The following is a 23,252-nucleotide window of genomic DNA, read 5'->3' as shown; positions in this document are numbered from 1 at the left end:
GGAATACGAATACTTGGCCTCAAATATCGAATAATGACATCCGCATGAATTTATTAGCAAGTTTAGTTATTTTAACATGTTGGAACATCAAAATTATGTAGTCAACGATAAATAATTAGGCTAGTAAGCTGTTATTCTAAAAGATTGTATATTTGACTCATGTTTACTTAAGAAATGGAGTAATTCTCGCTATTTGTTCTCGCCAATCTGTGCCTTGATGTGTTGTGTTTTATGGCGCAAGGGCCAGTGATGACCAAAGAGCACCATGACACATGGTAATATTAACAATGTATTGTGGATAGCATGGACAATGAATCGTCATGGTGGAAGTGACATGGCTGTAAAAGGGTCTAGAAAACTGGCTGTGAATTGCATAAAACATATAGTTACTAAAATAATGACACTGTCTAGTTAGTGATGTAGGCTGTGGCAACAAGGTTTCGTTAAAACATGATGCAACAAAGCGTAACAGTGACACAAGAACTTCAAAAGAGCTCTTGCATACAAGGGCTGTTAATCATGTGTTAAAATTACCTGGCCAAATGATTTTCAGGGTGTCCATTTCAGCTAAAAGCTCCAAGACAATTTGCAGAATAAAAAGCGGTTCATTGCTAAGAAAAAATGCCGGGTGTAGGGGTATGTTTTCACTATATGCAGAAGGGAAATATTTTTTTTCCTCTCTGCTTCTATTGCAGGGCATTGAAAAAGAACATGGAGAACTGTGAGATTATTGCTACACTTACTACAAGTCCGAGGACCGCTGCCAGTCAAAAGGTAAGAGTGAGTACTGTAAGTAGGTCCTATTCTTAATTGACAAAGAAGTACTTCCTTATATCGTGCTGTTTTTCCAGTTATCCAGTTTCCCAAGTTTTGGTTTTATCATGTGCAGCTTATTCAATACTTGGATATTCCACTGTACTTGCCAATGTTTCCCTATCTTATGGTGCAGAAAAGACTTGAGATCTGTGGAAGGGACAGGAATGTTTGTATCTGTGTCGCTAAAAGTTACTGACATAGTGCCTTCATCAACAGCTTCATTGCCTTTTATACTTTTATGACCAGGTACCCAGCACATGACAATCACTTGATTGCATATATATGCAGAGCAGTACAGACTGTACAGCTCACTAAAAACTTAGTTCTTATGTTTTCTTTGACTATGTAGGGCTCTGATTACACTTAATGAATCTGTAAACACAACAGCCCTAGTGAGATTTGTGAGCCCTATGTTTTGAATAGCCGAGAGTATAGTGTAGGCTTCCGCTGTAAAGATACGTGTGTGTGAATTTAGTGCCCCGGATATTGAAAATCAAGGTCCAAGAGCTGCATAAGGAACTCCATTAGAGGACTTGGAAGCATCTGTATAGTATTCTGTATAGGAGTACTTCTCCTGAATGGAATTGTATATGTGCTTCTGGAGCACGCTCTAATATTTCTAGAAAAGAGATGTCACATTCAATGGTCAGCCATTCCCATGGTGGGGCAGGTGAGTGGGCGCCATTAGGACATTCTCTGGAACTGGAACACCTGTTTCTTCTGCCAGTGCTATTAAACATATGTTCAACAGAGCCCTAATAGCTGGGTGGTTACGAAATAGTTTGGCAGTAGACACATTACAAATAGATGAATGACATGAATGCTCCACGTCTTATTTAACATTGACAGCATAGGAAAAACTTAGATATGTCCTTTGGAGATGTAATGACAATTCATTAGACTCCACATAGAGGCTTTCTACAGGGTTTGTCCTAAAAGTACCTGTAGCCAGGCGTACACCCAAGTCATGAATGGGATCTAGCATCTTCAAAGCACTAGACGCAGCAGAGCTATATGCTATAGCTCCATAGATGAGGCGGGACCATATAGGGCTTTTGTAGAGGCTCAAAAGGCATCTCCTGTCACTTCCCTAAGATGTGCGTGACAAGAGGCTCAGTAAATTCATTGCCTTCAGGCACCTCACTCTCAGATACCTAAGGTGAGGAACAAATGTGAGTTTGGAGTCTAAGATAGTTCCTAAAAATTTATGTTTGTGGCTGACAGATAGTCTTGTCCATTAAGATAGCAGGGTCAGGTAGTATACCTCTCTTTTTCGAGAATAGAATGCACATGCTTTTTTGGGGGTTTAATTAAATCCATTCTCGTCAGCCCACTTATACAATTTGTTTAGGCCAAGCTGTACACATCACTCACAGCTAGAAATATTACATGATTTAAATCCTATTTGCACGTCATTCACATACACATAATAAAACATTGTGCATGGTATGACCCTACAAAGGAAATTCATTTTTACAATGAATAGGGTGCAGCTCAGCACACCACCTTGTGGTACACCCGTTTCCTGTGTAAATGGACAAGATAACACATTACCAACCCTGGCACGGAACGTATGATTAGAGAGGTAGCTTTAAATCACGTTCAAGACATTGCCTCGGACACCCATACCTGCCAGAACATGAATTCCAAAACGCCAAGTTGTGTCATATGCCTTCTCCATATCTAAAAATACCAATAATAAAAACTGTTTGTGCACAAAGGCATCTCAGACATTCACCTTGATGCGGACAAGGTGATCTGTTGTGGATCTACCTTCCCTAAAACCACACTGCAAGGAGTCTAGTGTTTTGTTGCTTTCAAGATGATGGATTAGGCGTCTGTTTACCATTTTCTCAAAGAGTTTGCATAAGCAGCTTGTCAGGGCTATAGGCCTGTAGGTGCTGGCCGAAGTCAGATCCTTGCCCTCTTTGAGAAAAGGAATTATGACTACTTGCTTCCAGGCAGATGGGATATGACTGGCAGAGAATATGGCATTAAAAAGTGGTAGTAGTGTTTTGTGTGTTTCGACGTGTAAGTATTTGATCATCTCGTAAACTATTCGATCGCTTCCAGGAGCCGAATAATTGCAACAATTTAGTGCAGCCTGAAATTCCACCATGTTAAATAGACAGTTGTAAGGTTCATTTTTATTTCCTTTTTGCGTATGGGCCAGACAGTCGCCGGGAGCCATTGTGGCACCACCCCTTGACGCACCACTTCGGCAAAGCTATTTGCTGGCAGGTATGACACCCACCTGCAAGCCTCCATAAACATTATATTTTCCCTTACTTTGATTGTGATGATTTCTTTTTCCTTTTTCCAAGACGGGAAAGACCACGAGTATGCGGCATGCTTGCCATCACAGTTGACACAGTGTGGAGTGTTCTGGCAGGTTTCAGAGGAGTGTTCATTGCCACTACACTTGGCAAAAGTCAGCCAGCCTCAACAGTTCTGTGAACTGTGGCCAAACCTTTGACGCTTGAAGAATCTGTGGGGATTTGGCACATACAGCCTAACATGAATCTTGAGGGACCCGGCCTTGATGCTCTCGGGCCCAAAACACTAGAACCGAAAGTAAGTATAAGGTGTTTGGTCTGAATTTCTTTTCCATCCCGCCTCATCTTAATTCTTTTGACACTGATAACATTCTGATCACTCCAGCCCTCCAGGAGTTCAGCTTTAGATACTAGTAGCTCCAACAAATCGGCATCAGAGACGACGCTGCGGTTGGTATTCATGGTACGGTGTGGGGCGACTGTCACTGGAACATCCACGAGGGACACTAGATTAGCTAGTTTTTCATGCTGTTTCTGATCGCAAAGCTCCAGTAGCAGATCACCGCTTGCCATTTTCGATGCTTTGTACCCTGGTCCAAAGACTTCAGCCAGAAATTTCGAGACGAGAAACAATGACATCATTCTCACCGTCTTTCCAGCTTGATCAGAGTGAACGACGTGAAAGCGGGGAAAGTTGTGTGTTCGGCTGCCTGAAAATTGAAAGACTTCGGTGCGCCCTCGTTTAAGAGGGCAATTAGGTAATGGGGGAAAGGAAGTTTCCAGGAACAAACATAAAAAATTCGGCAATAGCACCAACCGCCCACCACAGAGCCCAATGGGGGGACACGGCAGAACTTGCAATCAAGTCTGCATGACACCAGTCGTACACCGTCACTATAACCAAATATGGTGTACCCAAGGTTGGATAGCCACACAAGATTAACTCTTGCCGCCAAGGAGAAAGGAACTAAATGGAAGAGAGAAGAAGACAGGAAAGGCCAAAAAGTGGGAGAGAGAGGCGAAGATTTCAGGAGAGAGAGACAGAAAAAGGTGACTGCCAGTTTCCTCCAGGTGGGTCCGTCTGGAGGTGCCGTCTATGTGAAGCAGAGGCGAAAGAGATGTGTTGCCTCCACTGGGAAGGCTTAAAGGTCCGAACACCAGGCATCGGCTCAACCCCCCAAGATTCCCCTTTTCGCAGAGACAGCTAGGCCGCGCACGGCTACATGCGGGAGGGTCTAAGCCTCATGTGCATGGTGTACGTGGTGTCGCAACGCACCAAAGGCCTGCTGATGCAGACGCCCCTGCGGGGCTGCAGGAAATCCAGCACAATATCAGAACACATTCTTAGATTAGATAGAAAAAAATGCTAGGTACCGTGTTTGCTCCCACACAGCCACCAATATATCCAATTTGTTTAGATCATTTTTATACCAATCGAATATCCAAAAATTTTCAAATACCTGGTTTTCGAATCAAGTATGACTCGATTGACTCGATATACTATGACTATGACTATATACTATATACTATTACTATGACTATATACTATGATATTGTATGACTCTATATACTATTGGATGGTATTCGAAACTTTCGAACATTCGCACACCTTTAATTGCAGGGCTTCAAGCCTTGCCCAATAGCACCCACCTGGCAAGCATCATTGGCAAAGTCGAGGTCCCGCACTTCAGATGCCGACACCGGCACCACTGCAAAAGCCTCCCGATCCTCTTTCGCTGGTGCACATCCCAGGCGCCACATAACAGGTCGTTCTTCATCGCGGTCAATAGGAATGGCAGTGCTGTGCACCCAGGTGTTGGTGCACAAGTGGCGCAAGCGCACATAGGAAGACTGGGGCACCAGGTCATCAGCACGGGATAGTGTGGTCGCATCCAGCTCAAAGATGGAGGCAATGTCGCTACTCTGTGGCACAGCTACAAGGCAGTACACAGGGCTCCCTGGTGGGCCCCGCAGCTTGGCCCGTGTTGGGTCAGGGGTCGGGTCTTCATCCACCTCAGCAGCTAGATACTGCAACACATGATGTCACACCCTCGCATGAAATTAAGCATACAGTTCTTAGCCTATCAATTTCTTATTAAAAAGACCCTGAAACGATTTTGACGATTTTGTACAAACATACTGCGTCGTTAAGGTAGGTCCTTGTGATCGTTAATTGATGCATCTAAGTGCTCCATGTAAAGCCTGTAATTTATTATAAAGTTTTAAAAACGTACATCACTACCGATCGCAGCACGTCACTTGGCTGAATTCTCAGCCGCCCCCGACGATTCGATGCAAGTTGCCCTAATGACGCCAGTAGGGCGAGCTATTCGAACGGCTGCCCAGGGTGCGTCATCGATAATTTTTCTAACTTTACGGTGAACAAATGTTGTTCATAATAGTTGGAATGTTAATTTGTTTCTATAAAAAGAAAGTAACAGAAAGAGAATGCACAAGGACAATTTCTCACTACACTTGAGCACGTCCGACACAAAGCAAGTGTCTGCTTGTATCACAACCTGCCCCGTGTTGACGAGAGCTCCGCGGTCAGTGTTGATCTCAATCTTTATTTTCACAAGCACCATGATTCACCCTTGTTACGTTGTGGGCCGCAAACGTAGCTACTGGCAATATGTCAAGCTGCAACATCGCGGCCCTCTGCAAGGCAGCAGACAAGCGGAGCGGCTGCAGCGCATCGGACTGTTGCTATCCAATCGGCGCCAGAATTTGCACGTTTGCAGCCGTCACTTTACGCCGGAGAATAACTACCACAATAGTGTTTCGCGTGTCCGGTATTAGGGTAAACACAAACACAAGCAGACTGGACCTGTCCATTTGACTGTGCCGTTTTACTGGATGAGCAGAGGCGCAAATGTGAATGGTGTGCACAGTGCAGCCACCTGGTGGTAAGAGCTTAACCAAACACAGTAGCTGTAACGAAGTGTATTCTACTTTGCTGCTGATATAAATTTTCCTCAGGAGCATAATTGTGAACACAATGTTTTTGTAAATGTTTGAAATGGTTTGCACTTGGTTAGGGCAATATTAGCTCTTTGTTTGGCTGGTCAAGCTCTGCACCACCAAGTGGCTGGACCATGCAGACTGACCAGGCCGCTCACGTATGTCTACACTAAAACTCCATCAGCTTCAGTTTATGCCTTCACCCATCCGTTGAAACCAGTGGCATAGCCAGAAATTTCGTTCAAGGGAGGCTCACATTGCAGCTCAGCCTCCTCCATATATAATTTGTCGAGGGATCAAATACATTAATAATAACTGCATTGCCATTGCCAAAGATGCTGTACACGAATTCTTGAACATGCCCGAAATTGCTGATATCAATGCTTCCATGTTTTCTGTCTATTTCATAATTAAAGAAACTATAACACGAACTTGAGAACTACATCACTTTGAAACTAGCAAAGCAGTGCATGGCGCTGATTTGAAAAATGTAAACGCCATGAAATGACCAAGTAGAGGAGAAACATCTCAATGAAACTTTGTTAACCTCCCAGCCTTTCTCTCATTTGCATCACCACAAATGAACCACTACAACCCTTCGTCCCATCGGACCTCACTACGTACTTTGTCAATTTGTCTGATAGTGTGTTGATTTGGCTTGTGTCATTGTACGGTCCAATGTACAACTTTAAAAAAGTCACTGCACCTTTGGCATCAAATGTTCAACATTAAACCCACAAAGTTTCGGAATTGAAAATTTAAAGCATGACTTTGAAAATGTTAATGCACCTTTCGCATCAAAAGTTCATGAGAACTTTATACCTATAAAGTTTCAGAATTGAAATCCATATGCTCCGTAGATTCCACAGCCTCCACAAGACGCCGCAACGAGCTCGCTCGCTATCCAAACGCCCTTGAAATTTTGTGCTCACATAGGGCTCCTTGCGTTACGTTATGTGACTCCTCGTGCATGGGCGTTGCCGCGAAATCCAGCCCGATTTTGCAATGTCCGCGCTGAAATGTCTTTCTGAGCATGAAAAGGACATTCTAGACAAAATCCAGCATGATTGTCGGTGCATCACAGAACGAACAAAATTTCGGGGGGGAGGCTGAAGCCCCATAAGCAACCCCCCTCCTGGCTATGCCCCTGGTTTAAACGCCCATCTCGCCTGTGCTTACCAGATACCAGACATGCTCAGTGCTGGGATCGAAAGCTCATAACTCTTCGCTGCTCGTGGCTTCGGTAGTTCTCGCTTGGGGTCGACTGCCAAGCAGCTGGCGGAGAGGTTGGAGAGGCTTCACGCTTGCTCCTAGACAACCGGAAGTAGACGACACGATGCGCCATCATGACGCAGAGCCAGTGAAGGCGGAGCTTAGCCCTGCTCACTCGGCGAATGAGTTGGAGAAAGTGCATGGCTGTGAAGGAGGGTAACTTGTAATCGTGCGTACTTCTTTAATATGAGGCGCTTCAAACAAATTGTCGTGCGAATGATTAACTGTAGCTGTATCCTACGCGTCTGCAAAATTTGTCCGAACTGTTTCAGGGGCCCTTTAACTAGATATAAAGCTGCTCTTGGTGCGTAAACTTAGCCAATATGCAGGTGGCGCAGCTGATAAGAACATCAAATTTTAGAAGTTTAAAGCCCAGGTTCAAGTTCAAGTTTATTCAGCAACTCATTACAGGGAAAACACAGCCTCTTCACAAAATGTGTGCAGCTAAGGCACCTTCTTTCTTTCTATCCTTTTATTAATGCAAAAGCATCATATGGCTCACGAGGCAGAAAATACAGCGTAGTTGTCGATGTAGGCGTGACCACAGAATGGTACAAAAAGGCTACAAACCCTCAACCTCTGGTGGGAATTGAACCCACGACCCTTGGTGTTAATTAAGGCTATGAACCCTCCACCTTTGGTGGAAGTCAAACCCGCGACTTTTAGTGTTAAATAAGGTGGAAATAATTAAAACACAGTTAATTAAGGTATAGTTAATTAAGGCACTTGAACTCACAACCTTTGGTGGGAGTCAAACCTACGACCACTGGAGGGAGTCGAACCCACTACCTTTGATGTTCATTAAAGTGAAGGTAATTGTGAAGAAGTACACAAAAAGTACTGAGCGCAAGAGCAGACGACATTGCGGCCGTCCTCAACAAGAGGAAAAGAAAGACGAGGGAGGCTCGTGCAGCGCATGAAAAGGGGGCTCGCGCAACGATCGTTGGAACGCCGGCACGACTAGGGCCGTCGGGCCTCCGGAACCCACATCTACCGGTGAGGTTCACCTGACCGAGCGTCCGTCTTCGGGACAGGGAACGCCTCGGGTCGTTGCACGGCACGAGACCCCGAAACGGCCTGCTGCAGCCTCGAACCCGCATCTACGCACGAGGTTCGGGAGAGCGAGCGTCCGTCGTCGAGACGAGGAGCGCCTTGGGTCGTTGCCTTGCACGAGGCCTCAGGTCGGCCTGCCGGCATCTTGGAACCGGCTTCTACGCGCGAGGTTCGGGTGACCGGGCGACCGAGTGGCCTGTTCTCGTCTACGGAGCTGTGGGCCATCCACCTTTTCCTGCCCCGTGCTGCTGCGTCTGCTCTACCACGCCGGTCCTCATCATACCAGCGAGTGCTCCACCGCAAGGACTCAACGTCTCACCACACTCCGGACTTCAACCGCAACCTCGTGAGACTATATTTGTCTTGTTTACGAACAGCCTGACATGCGTGGTTCTAGTTGAAGGTATTCTTCGTGATCATGTGCCGTCTAATATAATTGTCGTGTGTTTGCTCATCATGCACCGTCTCCTCCATCTTCCTCGCGTCACACGCTTTGCAACGTGACGATCCTAACCACATCACATATCTGGCGTCCGCGAACCGGACCGCTCTTACGCTATCGAGAAGAGCAGCACGTTGCATATGCGTGTCTGACGGGTGAGGATGGAGACAGACAAGCTTACGGCAATTGGAAAAGAACTGGGGTTGACTGGCCCGGCACTGAAACAATGGGTAGACGAAGAGCGCGCACGCGAAAGGGAAGCGCGTGAAGCACGTCTGGCTGAACGCAATGCAGCAAAAGAAGTTGATGCCGAAGCGCCAGCTAGGTTGAAGGCAGAAAGAGAAGTGCTCGAGCTCAAGTGAAAGTTGAGGGAGTTAGATGCGACAGCGGGTAGCATGACTACTGGGCAGCTTACAGAGAGTGTGCACGCAGGTGCTACCGAGAGCTACCAAAGTCCGCACAAACTAATCCCAGCATTTAACGAAGAACGCGATGAGTTGGATGCATACATTCAACGATTTGATCGCGTCGCAACGAGCCAGGGCTGGCCACAAGACAAATGGGCCCTATCGCTGAGCCTCTGTTTGACAGGCGTAGCTCTAAGTGTTGTCGGCAGAATGGCACCGGATCATGCCATGGACTATGCGACACTAAAACAGACGCTTTTGCAACGCTTCAGGTTCACGGAGGAAGGCTACCGAAGAAAGTTTCAGTCGGCGAAACCCGATAATTCCGAAACTGGTAGACAGTTTGCCGGTCGTCTATTGGGATACTTCGATCACTGGCAAGAAATGGCCAATACAGACCGGACATACGATGCTCTGTGGGACAAGATTGTCTCAGAACAGTTCCTGATGACTTGTCATAAGAAACTGGCAGTCTTTTTAAGAGAAAGGAATTGTCAAGGAATTGACAAACTAGCGGAAGCTACTGATAATTACATGGAGGCGCAGGGGATAGTTAACCTTGGCAAAGGTAAAAACGAGAGGGAACCTAGCAAGCCACCAGGCCAAGCTCGAACTCCTGAGCGACAAGAAGAGAAGGAAAGACCACGCTGCTTTCTTTGTGGTAAGCGCGGTCACAGAGCTGCCGATTGCTGGACCAATACGAAGGGTCCAAATAGAAATACATCTTTCTTTGGAAAGTGCCGCCGTACTGGGCATAAGACAGGTGACTGCCCCAAAAAACCGAACAGTACCGAGAAGGCTTCGTGCTCGATGCAGCAAGTAGACATGTCCAAGGCAGTAACCAAAGAGACACAGACTTTGCGTCGAGTTCCCGGAAGTTCGGAACGCAGGAGAACGCAGAAGCATAAACGAGACGAAAAGTCTATGCCCACTGCCGAAGGTATGCTTGAAGGACATCCCGCTACTGTCTTGCGAGATACGGGATGTGACTCTATTATTGTCAAAAGGTCCCTCGTACCAGACAGCAAGCTGACAGTAAGCTGACAGAAAAAATTTCGTCGGTCTGTCTTCTGGACAGAAGATTGTTGGAGCTACCTGAAGCAACCGTGGAGATCGGGTCACCGTTCTTCTCAGGCAAGACTCGGGTTTTATGCATGGACAATCCTTTATATGATATTGTCCTTGGAAATGTGAAAGGTGTACGGAATGCCTCCAATCCTGACAATGAATGGAAAAGACATCTTTATACACCGCGCGCTGCGGATGAATCATTTAGAGCAGAAGGTGGAAACTGTTCTACCAATGAATCTATCTCTGCTGACATTTTATCATCAGCTGCTAGTGAAACTAGGCACAAGTCGGAAGTGGCAGCGACAACCAGACAGCCAAGATCAAGTTCGCATTCGTTACAAGTACCAGCTATAAACCCCCTAGACATCAGCCCAATCGACTTGAAAAGCAGGCAAAGGGAGGACAGCAGTCTACGTAAATGCTTTGAAGTAGTGGACCAAGAAATTAAGACAAGGTTCGCCGACGTCCAATTCTTTGTAAAGGAGGGAATTCTTTACCGAAAATACACACTGCGGTCAAAGAAACACATGGAACAGCTTGTCGTGCCCAGAAGCCTTCGTCATTTTGTGATGAAAATGGCTCACGAAGGGATCCTTGCTGGACATCAAGGAATAAAGCGAACCACAGACCATGTGAGCGAAGAGTTCTACTGGCCTGGATTCCAATCAGACATCACGCGATTTGTGAAATCGAGCGATACGTGCCAGAGGACTTATCCCAAACATATAAATATGTGGAGTACCATTGGGAAGTACTCCCGTCATTGATACCCTGTTTAAGAGAGTTGCCATTGACGTTGTAAGACCATTAACTCCCATGTCAGAGAAACGGAATAAGTACGTTCTGACAATGGTCGATATGGCAAAGCGGTATCCTGACGCTGTGGCACTGCCTAGCATTGAAACAGAAAAAATACCTGAGGCACTTCTAGAGATGTTTTCTCGTGTGGGAGTCCCACAGGAGATAATCACCTGTAAAGATGTCACCTGTAATCACCTGTAGATAATCACCTGTAAAAATGTCCTGTAAAGATGTCCTAGTGCGCGAGGAGACATGCGATGTGACATGGGAGCTGCGTAGCATCAATATGTGCACATTTTGCATTGCACTTGCATATTATTACACCATGTATGATTACACCATGTAGCAGATGCACATGTAGTGATACAAGGCAGTTAAAGACGGTTTGAGGAAGAAAAAGAAGTTTACGGAGATGTGTATGAGAATGCTAGAAAAAATCACTCATTACGGAGATGTGTATGAAAATGCTAGAAAAATCACCCTCATCATTAACATTGTGTTGCGCAACTTGCCTCGCAATGTGAGATTCGTGCCACGTAACATCTATACATGCTCCCTTTACATTGCAGTTGTGTATTATTAAAGCAGGTGGCAACCCATGTAGCAGCTGCATAGGTAGCGGTGCAAGGTAGTTAGAGAAAACTTCAGGAAAGAGAAGAAGATTGTGGAAATGTATAAACATTGACGTAATAAAAAACATGTATGACATACCTGATTAATTCAAACAGGCTAGGCGACTGTTTTTCCCTGTCCCATTTCAAAGTGAATGCCATTAGGTAAGCATAATCATTACCATGATATCATGCCATTTGACATGTGGGCCACATAGCGTCAATACGTACAAAATTTGCATTGCAGTTCTGTTATATTTCACAAGGTATCCCGACATGTAGCAGCTGCATACAGCAGTTGCATGCTGCATGTAGCTGACCCTGGATGTAGCAGGCTGGGTGACTATTTGTCACCATCCCATTTCGAAGGGGATGTCATTATTATCATCACCACCATCAACAGCAACATACCATGCCACGCGTCAAGAGATGTGACATGTGAGCCACTTAGTCCAGATACCTGTGTTTACTCATCGGTATGCATTATGGCGTCTCCTCGCAAGAGACGAACCTGAGGAAGTGCTTCGTAGAGCTACGTGCATGGCTGCAACCAGGCTACATTAAGCTCAGCAGACTGCTTTGCAGAGAGCAGGACAAGCCGGTGCTCACCATCAACACTGGGCGGACAATTCAGATCGTTCTCGTAAAAACTACCTGAAGATACTTCGCCACAAATACATGTAGTGCGTGGTGCCAAAAATGGAGCTCCCATGTAGCCGTTCCTCTAGTTTACGCTGTGACTGTGCTGTGTGTGCCGTACAGGCCTGTTACTTTTTTTATTTTGTAATTGTTCACTCCAGCACGGGAAAATTCATGGGCCACATGTGACTTGCATGCAATAATGCTATTCTGCCATACCCAAACTATGGTTGCAGAATCAACAGCGTTTCATCAAGCAGCTGTATGCTCTATTAAATAAATATGATCTGTGAAGATCACTTTCAAGAGCTTTTATTTCAGGTTGCATAAATGCAGTCCAAATTAGCCCCTATAGCACTCACTGCCAATCATGAATAATGCTTAGCCAGCACAAGAAATACTTAGCAGCTTTGCTCAAAAGGCGAAGCACTCATAGCAATAGCTAGGTATTTAGACTATTACATGAAGTAAAGGCACACAGTTCCATGGGCAGTATACATTGCAGTCAAAATTAGCTTACTAATAAATAAATGTGGTGTTGCACACCACTGGACACTTGCGGTTACAATGCTGGCGTGATTAGGAACATCTTCAGCTGGGAGTGCGCACTTGTCCTAATCAAACATTCCAAACTACCACACTCTTCACCAATTCAGTTGCGCTATTCATTCAAAACTCAGCAGGTCATGTGCCGTCCAACAATGGGCACTATGTTAGGTGTGCGGGAAGACAATGCACATCAAGGCATCAGTTTTCCTGGCTTGCTTTTGCATGTATAGTTGCTATCACAATAAAAGACACCCAACAAACCTGGCCCGTAGCGAGGTGCTTGAGGCGAAAGAGGCTATTCCAGTGTCCTGCCCCACCACGACAGGGGTCATGCTGTACCACTTCCACTTCCCACAGGGCTTTGGAACTGGTGGCTGCTGTTGCAGTGGTGCGTCCTGTGGACCGCAGAAACACATACTGCTTCTTTCGATACTCGTCCATCGTCAGGAACTTCTCCTGCTCCGCATGGAACAGTCGTACCACATCTCCCTGCATGAGTACACAGACAGAGTTGAGCTTCCTTTACATTTTTGTGCTAGATACACCAGCATGTGCTTTGCCCAAAGGCCTCAATTAAAAATTTATTCACTTAGTACACATTGATCAAAAGCACATATTGATCTAAAAGCCCGAGCAGGCTATGTTGTTGACAGAGATTGCCTCAGCAAATGTTATATTATAAACATAAACAAAAATATAAAACTATAGTAGCTGAGCCATACACATGAGAGCCTACACAGTGTCACACAATATCAGCCAAATAATATTTTTCTGGGAACCACATGAAGAAGCACTACACTCACATCTGTATTTAATAAGCTTGAGTACCATGAATAAAACATGAAACAGTTTCTAACTGAGGCACAGTCAGACCCATCATTGGCATTTAACCATGCTGAGCTGCTCATGCAAGCAAGTGTATTTCGTTCTAAATGATTACTTCGTGTCATCCTCTTTCTTATCATAATCAGCAATCAAACAACAGCCTCACTGCCACCAGCACCAGTGAAGAAAAATATAACGATGAAAAAATGTGGCCAGGCAGCACAGGCAAAAGAAATAGGAAGACATTAGGAACAAGCAGATGTTATGCCAAGGCCTGCGTCCAATTCCTTCACCCCCTTGTGTCGTCCGAGCATACGTAATTGCTATTAGCATCATCATTATATTATTTATCCCCTTCACACCATCATGACCGTCTGTGTGGGTCTCTGCACATATCTTTTGTTGTACCATTACAACAAAGTTAACTTTTCAGACAATATTCAAGCCAGAAATGTAAAAATTCATAGCATGTAATGCTTCAGTAACAGGACAAACTTCTGTAGCCAAGCCACTTTTCAGCGGTTGTATCATTATCCCCTGCACTTAAATGAAATTTTCCCTCGTTAACTGTCAGCTAGCATGTTAAATGCAATGACAACATTTGCACAATATACAATGACTGAAAGGCAAGCAAGTTGGTACAAATTCATATATATATGTGGGCAGCGTGATGGAAAATAAGTAAAAGATGAGAAACTAATTCATAGTTATACAAGGCAGAACAACAGAAAAAGGACAAAATAAGAGTAACAAAGAAAATGGACAGGACATGCACTGTTCCCCAGTCAATTATCTTAGTCTCTTTTCTTTTGCCCATGTTTCATCGTGCTGCCCACATATAGCTATGAACATTTGTACAAAGCTTCACCATGACCTCACCTTAGCACTGGTGTATGACACACATTGCAGACCTAAAGATCCAATTAAACAAATATAGACAAAGGTTGTAAAAATTACAACCGTCCCTCTTTACTATAACTAAATCACATCTGACACAAAAATGCCTTCATTATATCAAATATTCACTATAATCACATATTACTTGCATGGTATCAGAGAGAAGTTTGATGCTTACTTTACTATACTAATTATTTTGTTATATCCGTGTCTATTATATTGAGATTCCACTGTAAATAATGTGCACTTTTTCTGCTTATAAAGGCAATATCAATTTGCAAAATTAATATGAATCAAATGCACTAGTAATGCCCACAAGAAATGGTGCATGCAGATGAATGACGATAAACATTATATATGCACGAATGATATAAGTGGAGAACAAAAAATAAGAATAAATTATGCTCACATACCCCTTTGAGTACATCATCCACATTCTCCTTGTGTTCCATAAACAGTGATATCTTCCAACTTGTGTTGGAGTTGACAGCATTTACCTGAAAATAACATAGCAGCAATGCATAATCAAACTGCTTGACAAATTACTTTCATATTGTAATAGGTGCATCATTATTTATTTAGCAGCTCATGCATTTTCATGAATGAACAAGTTCTGATAAGCCCTTCATACAAAAATCATGTACTTGATGTGAAAGAAGCAACAGCTCAAAAAGCAGTTCTAAAGTATTCTCAAATATATGTTCATGCCACAAAGTATGTAAGCCTTGCCTTGCACCTCCTTTGCAAACACACCATGTACACTACGCTCACAGCCTTATTATGTTGCGTACAGAATAAAGACATTTGTCAAGTAAAATGCATACTGAATTAAAATCAATCTTCCTCTACAAGCATCAAAAGAGAATGGGACTGAATAATGTGTCTTGCCTCCTTGCAGCCTGGGTTGTCGGGCAGCTCTTGGTTGCTGGCATGCAGCGGTTGTCCTGCATTCACTGGTGTCAGCACCACTTTGTCACCTACCACCACCTAGTACAAAAGATGCAAGCCACTAAGTAAGCACGAAACAAGTAAACTCTACGTTGGTCATTAGGATAAAGCTGACAACCAAAATTGATTAGGTTGTCGATGTTTAGGTACCTATCAGGAATCAGTGTTTGAAAAACAAACAAGCTGCAGAAGTAGCATGTTAATCAAAAATAAGTATATAATGCTAGTTTCATTGTTATCAAATGTTCTCTTTCCACTAAAATTCATAGCTTGTTGAATAACATCAATGCTAAATACCCAAGAAAAATTGGCCTAGTTCCGACCATATATCAGTGCTCGGCAGATCGTTGAAGGCCAATCATGTCAGCATGAAGAGCTTGGGCCATAAAAAGGCCATCCTATGTTGCCGACCTCACTGGCACTGACTCAGCCACAAATGCCAGCATGGATGCATAGGGCAGCCTAATGCCAAGCACGAAAGTTTTTGCTGGCCACGGACATCAGCTTGATGCTGGTCCGGCACTGCTGCTCAACCATGTAGGATCCACCAGTCGGGGCCGACTTCATTTCTCCTATTCTAGAAGTGGTGGTGGTAGTTGTAAAAGTGCCGATTTCTGCTACAAGCGAGCACGTGTGGTGCAGCACTTTTGGAGAAAGGGGATTGGGGAGCAAAGGAAGAGAGAGAGCAGCAGGTCGCCTCAATCGTCTGTGGCAGTCGGGTCAGGCAGCATTAATAGGGAAGGAACCAGCAACAGGCATGCACGTACATAGTGACTTTTCTCTTCTGTTCAACTTCTTTTCTCCTCTTCTGTCCACTACCCAATGAAAAAGAGCGTTAAGAAGATAAGGGGGACTGGGGGACCTTTAGTGGGAAAAATGTTCAGAGGCTGCTCGATCGGTGCAGCCCCACACAGTTTTTTCAGCGCTGTGCTGTTTGTTCGCGAAAGGTCCGCAAACTTTCCAGCCTGCAGATTTATACCTCCTACATGTAAATGTGCCCCCATATTTACACGTAAGTCACATGCGTTATGTACGCTATTTGAGCCTACCTTTCTTTAGGGTTAATTTGGAAAGAAAGTGCACAAGTACTATTGAGGTTGCGTTTGTGATTGTTTTGAGAGCTCTTCTGCACTTTTCAATCTGTTGAAAGCGATATGTTAACAGCGTGGCTTAAAATCAATGCCTTGTGGTCTTTGTAGCTGCACTCAATGGGCAAGAGTTAACATGCCAGAGCTTGTTGGGCAAGCGAATTAAGAGAACGAAGTCGAATTTGTCAACAACTCGAAGCGAAGGCAAGAGTTTGACATAATAATTCTGCGTAAATCTGCAAGGTGGAGAGAAGTAATTAATGAAGGGAAAAGAAGACATCCACCCAATCATAGCAACTCCTGCAAAGGAAACCCATACAGGTTCCTTGAAAGAAAAGCTTCGAGGTTGAAGAAAAATTCGTCCTGCTCCAGGACTCAAACCCGGGACCACCACCTTTCGGGGGCAGCCGCTCTACCATCTGAGCTAACCAGGCAGCTAGCAGATAGCAAGGTGAAGTCGAATTTGTCAACAACTCAAAGCAAAGGCAAGAGAAATATTTTTTGATAGATACCTTCATTCTGCTTCTTCAGCTGGATTTTACATTTCATTGGCAGACATTACTTTCCACATGAGTAGTGCAGCAGAAGTTGCTAATTGAGAAGATTGTGCTAATTACCTTTTAGTTAATAACGTTAGTGCATAAGTTGCTATGGCAGAAATGAATCGTTCAGTACAGGGCCTATTCAGTTAGAACCAATTTTGTACCTAGAACCAGTTTCGAGATAAACATCAAAGTGTGCAGCGAAAATGCATTGGTGTCCTAGCTATTTTCCTGCTACACTGCGAATATATGCAAAGCTCAAGGGAAATAATTAGGACACCAACTCGATTTACTGACTTTGACTTATAGTATATATCTCGAAACTGGTGCTAGTTACGAATTTTTTTGTTTTCGTGAATAGGCCCTGCATGTTGACAGGCTCCAATTCCCCCATTACAACATATGCCCTCAAGCCATTATTATTAACATAATCAGCATCATTATTTCAATTAAATACTTCTGCACTTGCGACTTATTCAGAATTTAATGTCTACCAGTTAAGGAAACCCAGTTGAAGAAGCGGAATAAGCTTGTAAGTGCGACAGGTGCCTTAAAAAATCAACTTAAAAAGAACACCAGGTATATCTGACAAAAAAATGTGTGGGTATGACTATCGGCAAAAAAAAACGCTGGCAGCAGACAGGCCACGCTGTTGCTGTCGTGGGGTAGTCATCGGCCCATGCATGAGCCGAACGCAGCCACAATAAACCAGCAGCCATGACATCGCCCTGATGTCATCTGCCCATCACCAGCTGGTGGTCGGCAAACAGGCTGGCTATATGCAAAAACCAAGCCTGGGCCTGACCCAGATGGCCAAGATCGGGCCATCTATTTTTTAACTGGCCATGCACACTGGCCCGATCTTCTGCCAAGCTTTCTTTTATTTTCTTGGGTAGAGCATTAACAAATTGGCATGGAGTTCAAACAAAGACATAAAGTTCAAATCTCCAGTTGCAAGCAGATGTTGAAAACATGGATACTTAACACAGCTCCATACTAAAGCATTTTGTTCAGCATCAGCAAACACTATCTTTCGGGTCTTCAGGACTTTACATGAGATGAAGCAAAAGGTGAATGTAATCATAAAATTTAGTGCTAGGTTACGTGGTCATCGTCTCCTGACAGGCACAAAATGAACCAAGGCTGTTCCTAAAGCCATAACAAGGCATGCAGAACAGTGCTGCACCATGCAGAAAGACTGATAATGCAGTCATATTCATAGAGGGAACTGTATCATGTCAATTGAAGCATATAACTTCAAAGAACATTTCTGGACATAACTCTTCCTCATTTTTTTTTATGTTTATAACGGACAGGGCAACAGGAGAAGAATGGGGATAAGGTAGCTTTTTTTTTTATTTATCATGGAGGAAAATGGCTTTTAGAGCTCATCATTAAACTGGAAGTGTACATAAAAGCAGTTGTATAAATGTGCGCAACTATTGTGCATCAGAAAAGAGTGCCTTTCAGCTCATTTGCCACACTTAATTTGTATAAATAAGCAAACCTTGACTTACATGGATGCCTAAAAATGTCAAGCTCTCATGATCCTCCTCAAATAGAGTAAAGAATTGGAGAGGAATGGTTAACATGGTGCGCTGCACTGTCTACATTGTCATCAGCTGCCAAGGGCACTTACACTGTCACCAGTTGAACGCAACTTGTAGAAGGGGACCACATAGAACCAAGAGCCCTCATTGCCATTGGCATCAAGGGAGACACGCATGGCATTCTTCTCGAGCAGTGCAGGCAGCCGCTTGTTGACGGTCAGGTACTTGTTGCTTTTAACATGTAGCAGCTGCACCACACCTCCGTACTGCACCACTTCTCCCACCAGCTTTCGCTTCTCGCTCTCATTCTGCTTCTTCTCCAACTCGGCAGCGTGCTGCAACCACACCAGCCAGCAGTGATTTGATTGTTGATGCGGTTTAACAGCCCAAAGCAACACAGGAGCTATTCGAGACACCGTAGCAGGTGGCTCCATATTAATTTTGGTCATGTGGGGTTCTTAAATGTGCACCTAAAGCCTCATACACAAACATTTTCTCATTCTACCCTTGCTAGGAAGCAGTCGCTGTGACTAGAAAGCGAACCCACAAGCTGATGTTCAGCAACCATACCTACCAACAAGTGAAATTTAAAATTTCTAAGAATCATATGGACATGACACCAATAAGGAAACAGAGAATAGCACGCATTCTTTTCTTTTTCTTGAAGTTTGCATTGAGCCCAATACATCTTTTTTGTGGGATACATTTGCACTTTATTCATTATGATTTACGTTAACATGCAGCACAGACGGAGTTGTGAACTTGTACCAGCAAGAACTGACAAGCAACACTGTTTTTATGTCACAGCAACATTCTCAGTGACTATGCTATTGCTGATTTCACCTGCTTCGGGAACACGTCCGAATAAACTTGCTCCAAGCAAGTACCTTCCTGGTGTTCTTTCACCATCAGAAGGCTTCGAAGTGAATGACTGGATGTCGACGAATGAAGCTATTTTGTTAATAGCATTTATTTATTGTAAAAATTGACAGAAAATTCATAAAATCATAGAATGAAGCCCAATTCATAAATGATATGAAAAATTCTAGAGTTGGTAGGTATGAGCAACACAACACCATAGCCACTGAGCCACCATAGTGGGAGGCTTCCCTTATTCAGGCACCACTGAGTTACCACTCCAGGTCTCATATGAGCTCAGAGCTGTCAATTCATTTTAACATGTTCATTGCGGTGTGGGTCACAGCAGTTATTCCTACTGTGCACTTGTGCAGGGCTTTCTGGCAGTGCACAAGTGACATCTTTTCTAGAAACCGATGAAAATAATAACTCATTGTTTCTGGTTTGATGCGTCATAGTGTCATCTGTCTGCACTTTGATGAAGCTTTAATGGAGCACAACCCCTGATGACTCACCAGTGGGTCACAACACATCAGAGCAATATGACAAGTGACCTACCGGTGGGTACTCCCGCACAGGATTCAAGACTTCAGAAAGTGGTGCCACAATAAAAATGTTAAATGATGTTTTGAACCACATGAAAAAAATTTTTTTCAATACAAATTTTTGAACGAATCTGCATGTGCTGCTTTAATAATAGCACTGGCATTCAATGTGAAAAACATCACCAGGTGACGAACCAAAAGGGCAATGTTGATTGGACAATCATGCCATCATTCAGAACACTCCAAACTTTCGCAGTTATTTAAAATTAAAGCTGCATTCAAAGCTGTCTGTGCATACAAGTAAAAATAAAGGCACCTTTTACATTGGTAAGTCTTCCATAAGTGTATCTTTAAACACAGGTTTATATATAAAATACAAGAACCTTGAGGGAGTGACATCACATATAGGAATTGGTCAGCATAATAAAAGTTCTGCTGAACTTATCATTCGTTTTAATTTAAGCTCAAACATCATTAAGGTATAGCAGGTATGTGAGGGGGAACAAATATATACAGGGTGTTTTATTTTATTTTTTTTTAGCTGCACAGAATTTTTAACAAGTGCCTGTGGCAGATAGCACAATTCTAACTCTTGATCTGAATTAGTCAATGAAGCAGCAATTACTGCTAAGAAAAATTAATATGCTTAATTGAATAATTAACATACTTATACTAATTATTACTTTACAGCACATATTTCAACCTACGAATTATAGCCAGCGAGTTTGCAAGGTGTATCCACTTGGAACGAATGCTTAGAGTGGCACCTGTTTTGAGATATGCACCATCAAACTTGCTGTAAAAATGCACTGTTGTTCCACTTACTTTTTTAAGACAATGCTGCTTTAAGAATTGAAGCACACAAGTAGCTGAAATTGCGATGCATTTTGTCAGAGACATTGAAAATTAATATCTTGAAACTGGTGTAGTCCTGAGAATTTGTTCTAACTTGATATGCCTTGCATACTCACTAGCTACAATTCATAGTGTGGTAAAGTAATTAATTAGAAATATAATTAGCATAATTACGGTAATTATTAGATTGATCATTTTGATTTCTCATGTAAGTAATGGCTTCCTCATCAAGTAATTTACATCAATAGTCAGAATTGTTCTATCAGCCAGGCAATTTTAAAAACTTGGTGCAGATAAAAAAAAGCCCGGTATATATTTGTCTAAAATATGGTTTCTCATTATTTTTAATAACTTAAGCACAGAGCAGGCCTTCTAATTTGTGTAGATGGAATTCGCTTTCGTGCTGCGATCAACGAGCTCTACAATCAATTATAAAAATAGGCTTTAAATACAGGTTTATATTTAATTAGTGATCAAATCAGGTGTTATGTGGTTCTTGCAGGTTTTTCTTGAGAGAGAGAAACTGGACAAAACATCAACAGAAAAAGATTTAACTCACATCAAAATGAGTTCAAGAAGGCATTAGAAAGAGTGTGAAAACAACAATGATTTATCTATAAGTTATCATATTTTGCTTACCACACCTCAGATGCACTACTTTCAGCTACAGCTGTCACTAGCATCATCTTCTATTATTAACACATGCCCTAGTAAAAACTCAATAAATGCACATTTCACTTCAGTGCCATAACCACCTGACGTTAACCCATGTCACTGCACTTGTTTTTATTATCAGTGCACACTCAATCAGCAAATGGGTACAAACTTCTCATTGAGACTTTAGAGCTCTTCTGCAAAAGCTGCGTTATACGCACACATACGTACACATGCATGCATGCATGTATAACTTACTACTAAAACAGAGTTGAAGCAAAATAACTGATGGTCAAAAACTAAACAGAACAAAGAAGACACACGAGCCGCATCCAGGTTCACTGGTACAATGCATGCAACTCTGACTTCAACCGCGCAAAAATCAATTGCACAAACTTGCTCTAACAAATTATCCAGAATGTCTTCAGCCTATGGAAACTAAACGGGGGAAGAAACTCTGAAAACCTAAATTCCACAATATTAATATTCTTTGCCGTTTGTTGCGCGCTTTTCTATACGACGGTCAAATATTACTACTATATGAGATTTAAAAGTTCTCACATGCAGTTTTTTCAGCAGCACGGCATCTGTTGCGCTAGAGGCACTCTGCTTGGCTGCTTTCCAGAACTGCTTCTGGGCCGAATACCGGTTCATGGGGCACATCTTGAAAAGGCAATCTGAAATACAGACGAGCAGCATTTTAAGACCATCGAAAATATGGGAATTACGTTTAGTTATTTTCGCTTTAATACTAAGCACTGGCCGTTTGCAGTCTAACCTCGAAACTTTTTGGGCGGGGTGGCCAGATCCCCAGCCTCTGGCTGCACCACGCACCGGTCATCGACCAGGCTGCAGAAGAAAGGACACAGGTTGCGAGTCAGAAATACGTTACGAGTCGGTTTAGGAAACGGCGCGACGATCGAGAACTCACCCTAAGGTGCACAGGAAACCGGAGACGGTGCCCTCGGCGTAGAGAGAAACGATGTCTCCAATGTGGAGCAAGCTCGAAGTGCCGATCAAGTCGCACATATTTGATGTGTTTACCCGAGCGTTGCAGAAGTGAGAATGCAGTTGATTCAAGCCAGGGCGGCTTGGTCACTGCTTTTTCCACAGGACGGGCTACATCAAGGCCAATTGCCAAGAAATGTTGCCGAACTTCTCCGACACCTCCACGAAGCCTTTTGGCTGTAGTGATTTTCCCAGCGTACAATTCAACGTAAGGAGTTAGCAAGCAGTCCATTCAGGAAAGTTAGAGCCGTACCTCCCATCGAAACTTCGCAGTGTTGGGGCGCAAGTGCGCACGGGATCTGAAAATGGACTGAGCAGGCTGTGCGCAAGAATGCAAGTGAGAGCTACGGCATATCCACAGCACCACAAGCCAGCTGGGCACTGTATTTGGTTTTTGTGAGCGAATGGCACACTTTCTGACGTCTTCGTGATAGAGCTGCCAGACCGACACCGGGCCCGTAAATCTTCGGCAGCTGATGAACTCCAGCTCAAACAGACTTGGCTTGATTCGGCATAGTTTGGCTAGCTTGGTCTTCTTTTGGCTGTACTAAATTTTACCAGCGCTTATTTGAAGAGATGTGCGC

General features: G+C 43.6%; 1 protein-coding gene across 4 annotated transcripts in view; it reads right to left on the bottom strand.

The window, feature by feature from the left end:
• Window positions 1-23,180, bottom strand: part of Itpr (Inositol 1,4,5,-trisphosphate receptor) — a 153,156-nt gene extending 129,976 nt beyond the window's left edge. For all 4 annotated transcript variants that reach the window (XM_065432316.2, XM_065432318.2, XM_065432317.2 and 1 more), the window contains exons 1-8: window positions 22,592-23,180; window positions 22,439-22,509; window positions 22,222-22,337; window positions 18,838-19,083; window positions 15,509-15,607; window positions 15,034-15,117; window positions 13,160-13,387; window positions 4,743-5,120 (exon numbers count right to left, since the gene is read on the bottom strand). In XM_065432316.2, coding sequence (XP_065288388.1) covers window positions 4,743-5,120; window positions 13,160-13,387; window positions 15,034-15,117; window positions 15,509-15,607; window positions 18,838-19,083; window positions 22,222-22,337; window positions 22,439-22,509; window positions 22,592-22,689 — 1,320 coding nt within the window. In that variant the 5' untranslated portion in view covers window positions 22,690-23,180. The remainder of the gene's footprint in view (window positions 1-4,742; window positions 5,121-13,159; window positions 13,388-15,033; window positions 15,118-15,508; window positions 15,608-18,837; window positions 19,084-22,221; window positions 22,338-22,438; window positions 22,510-22,591) is intronic.
• Between the last annotated feature and the right edge of the window lie 72 nt (window positions 23,181-23,252).

Source organism: Dermacentor albipictus, chromosome 5 (genome assembly GCF_038994185.2).
Source record: "Dermacentor albipictus isolate Rhodes 1998 colony chromosome 5, USDA_Dalb.pri_finalv2, whole genome shotgun sequence".
Lineage (NCBI taxonomy): Eukaryota > Metazoa > Arthropoda > Arachnida > Ixodida > Ixodidae > Dermacentor > Dermacentor albipictus.
This window is presented reverse-complemented; position numbering and strand designations above follow the sequence as displayed.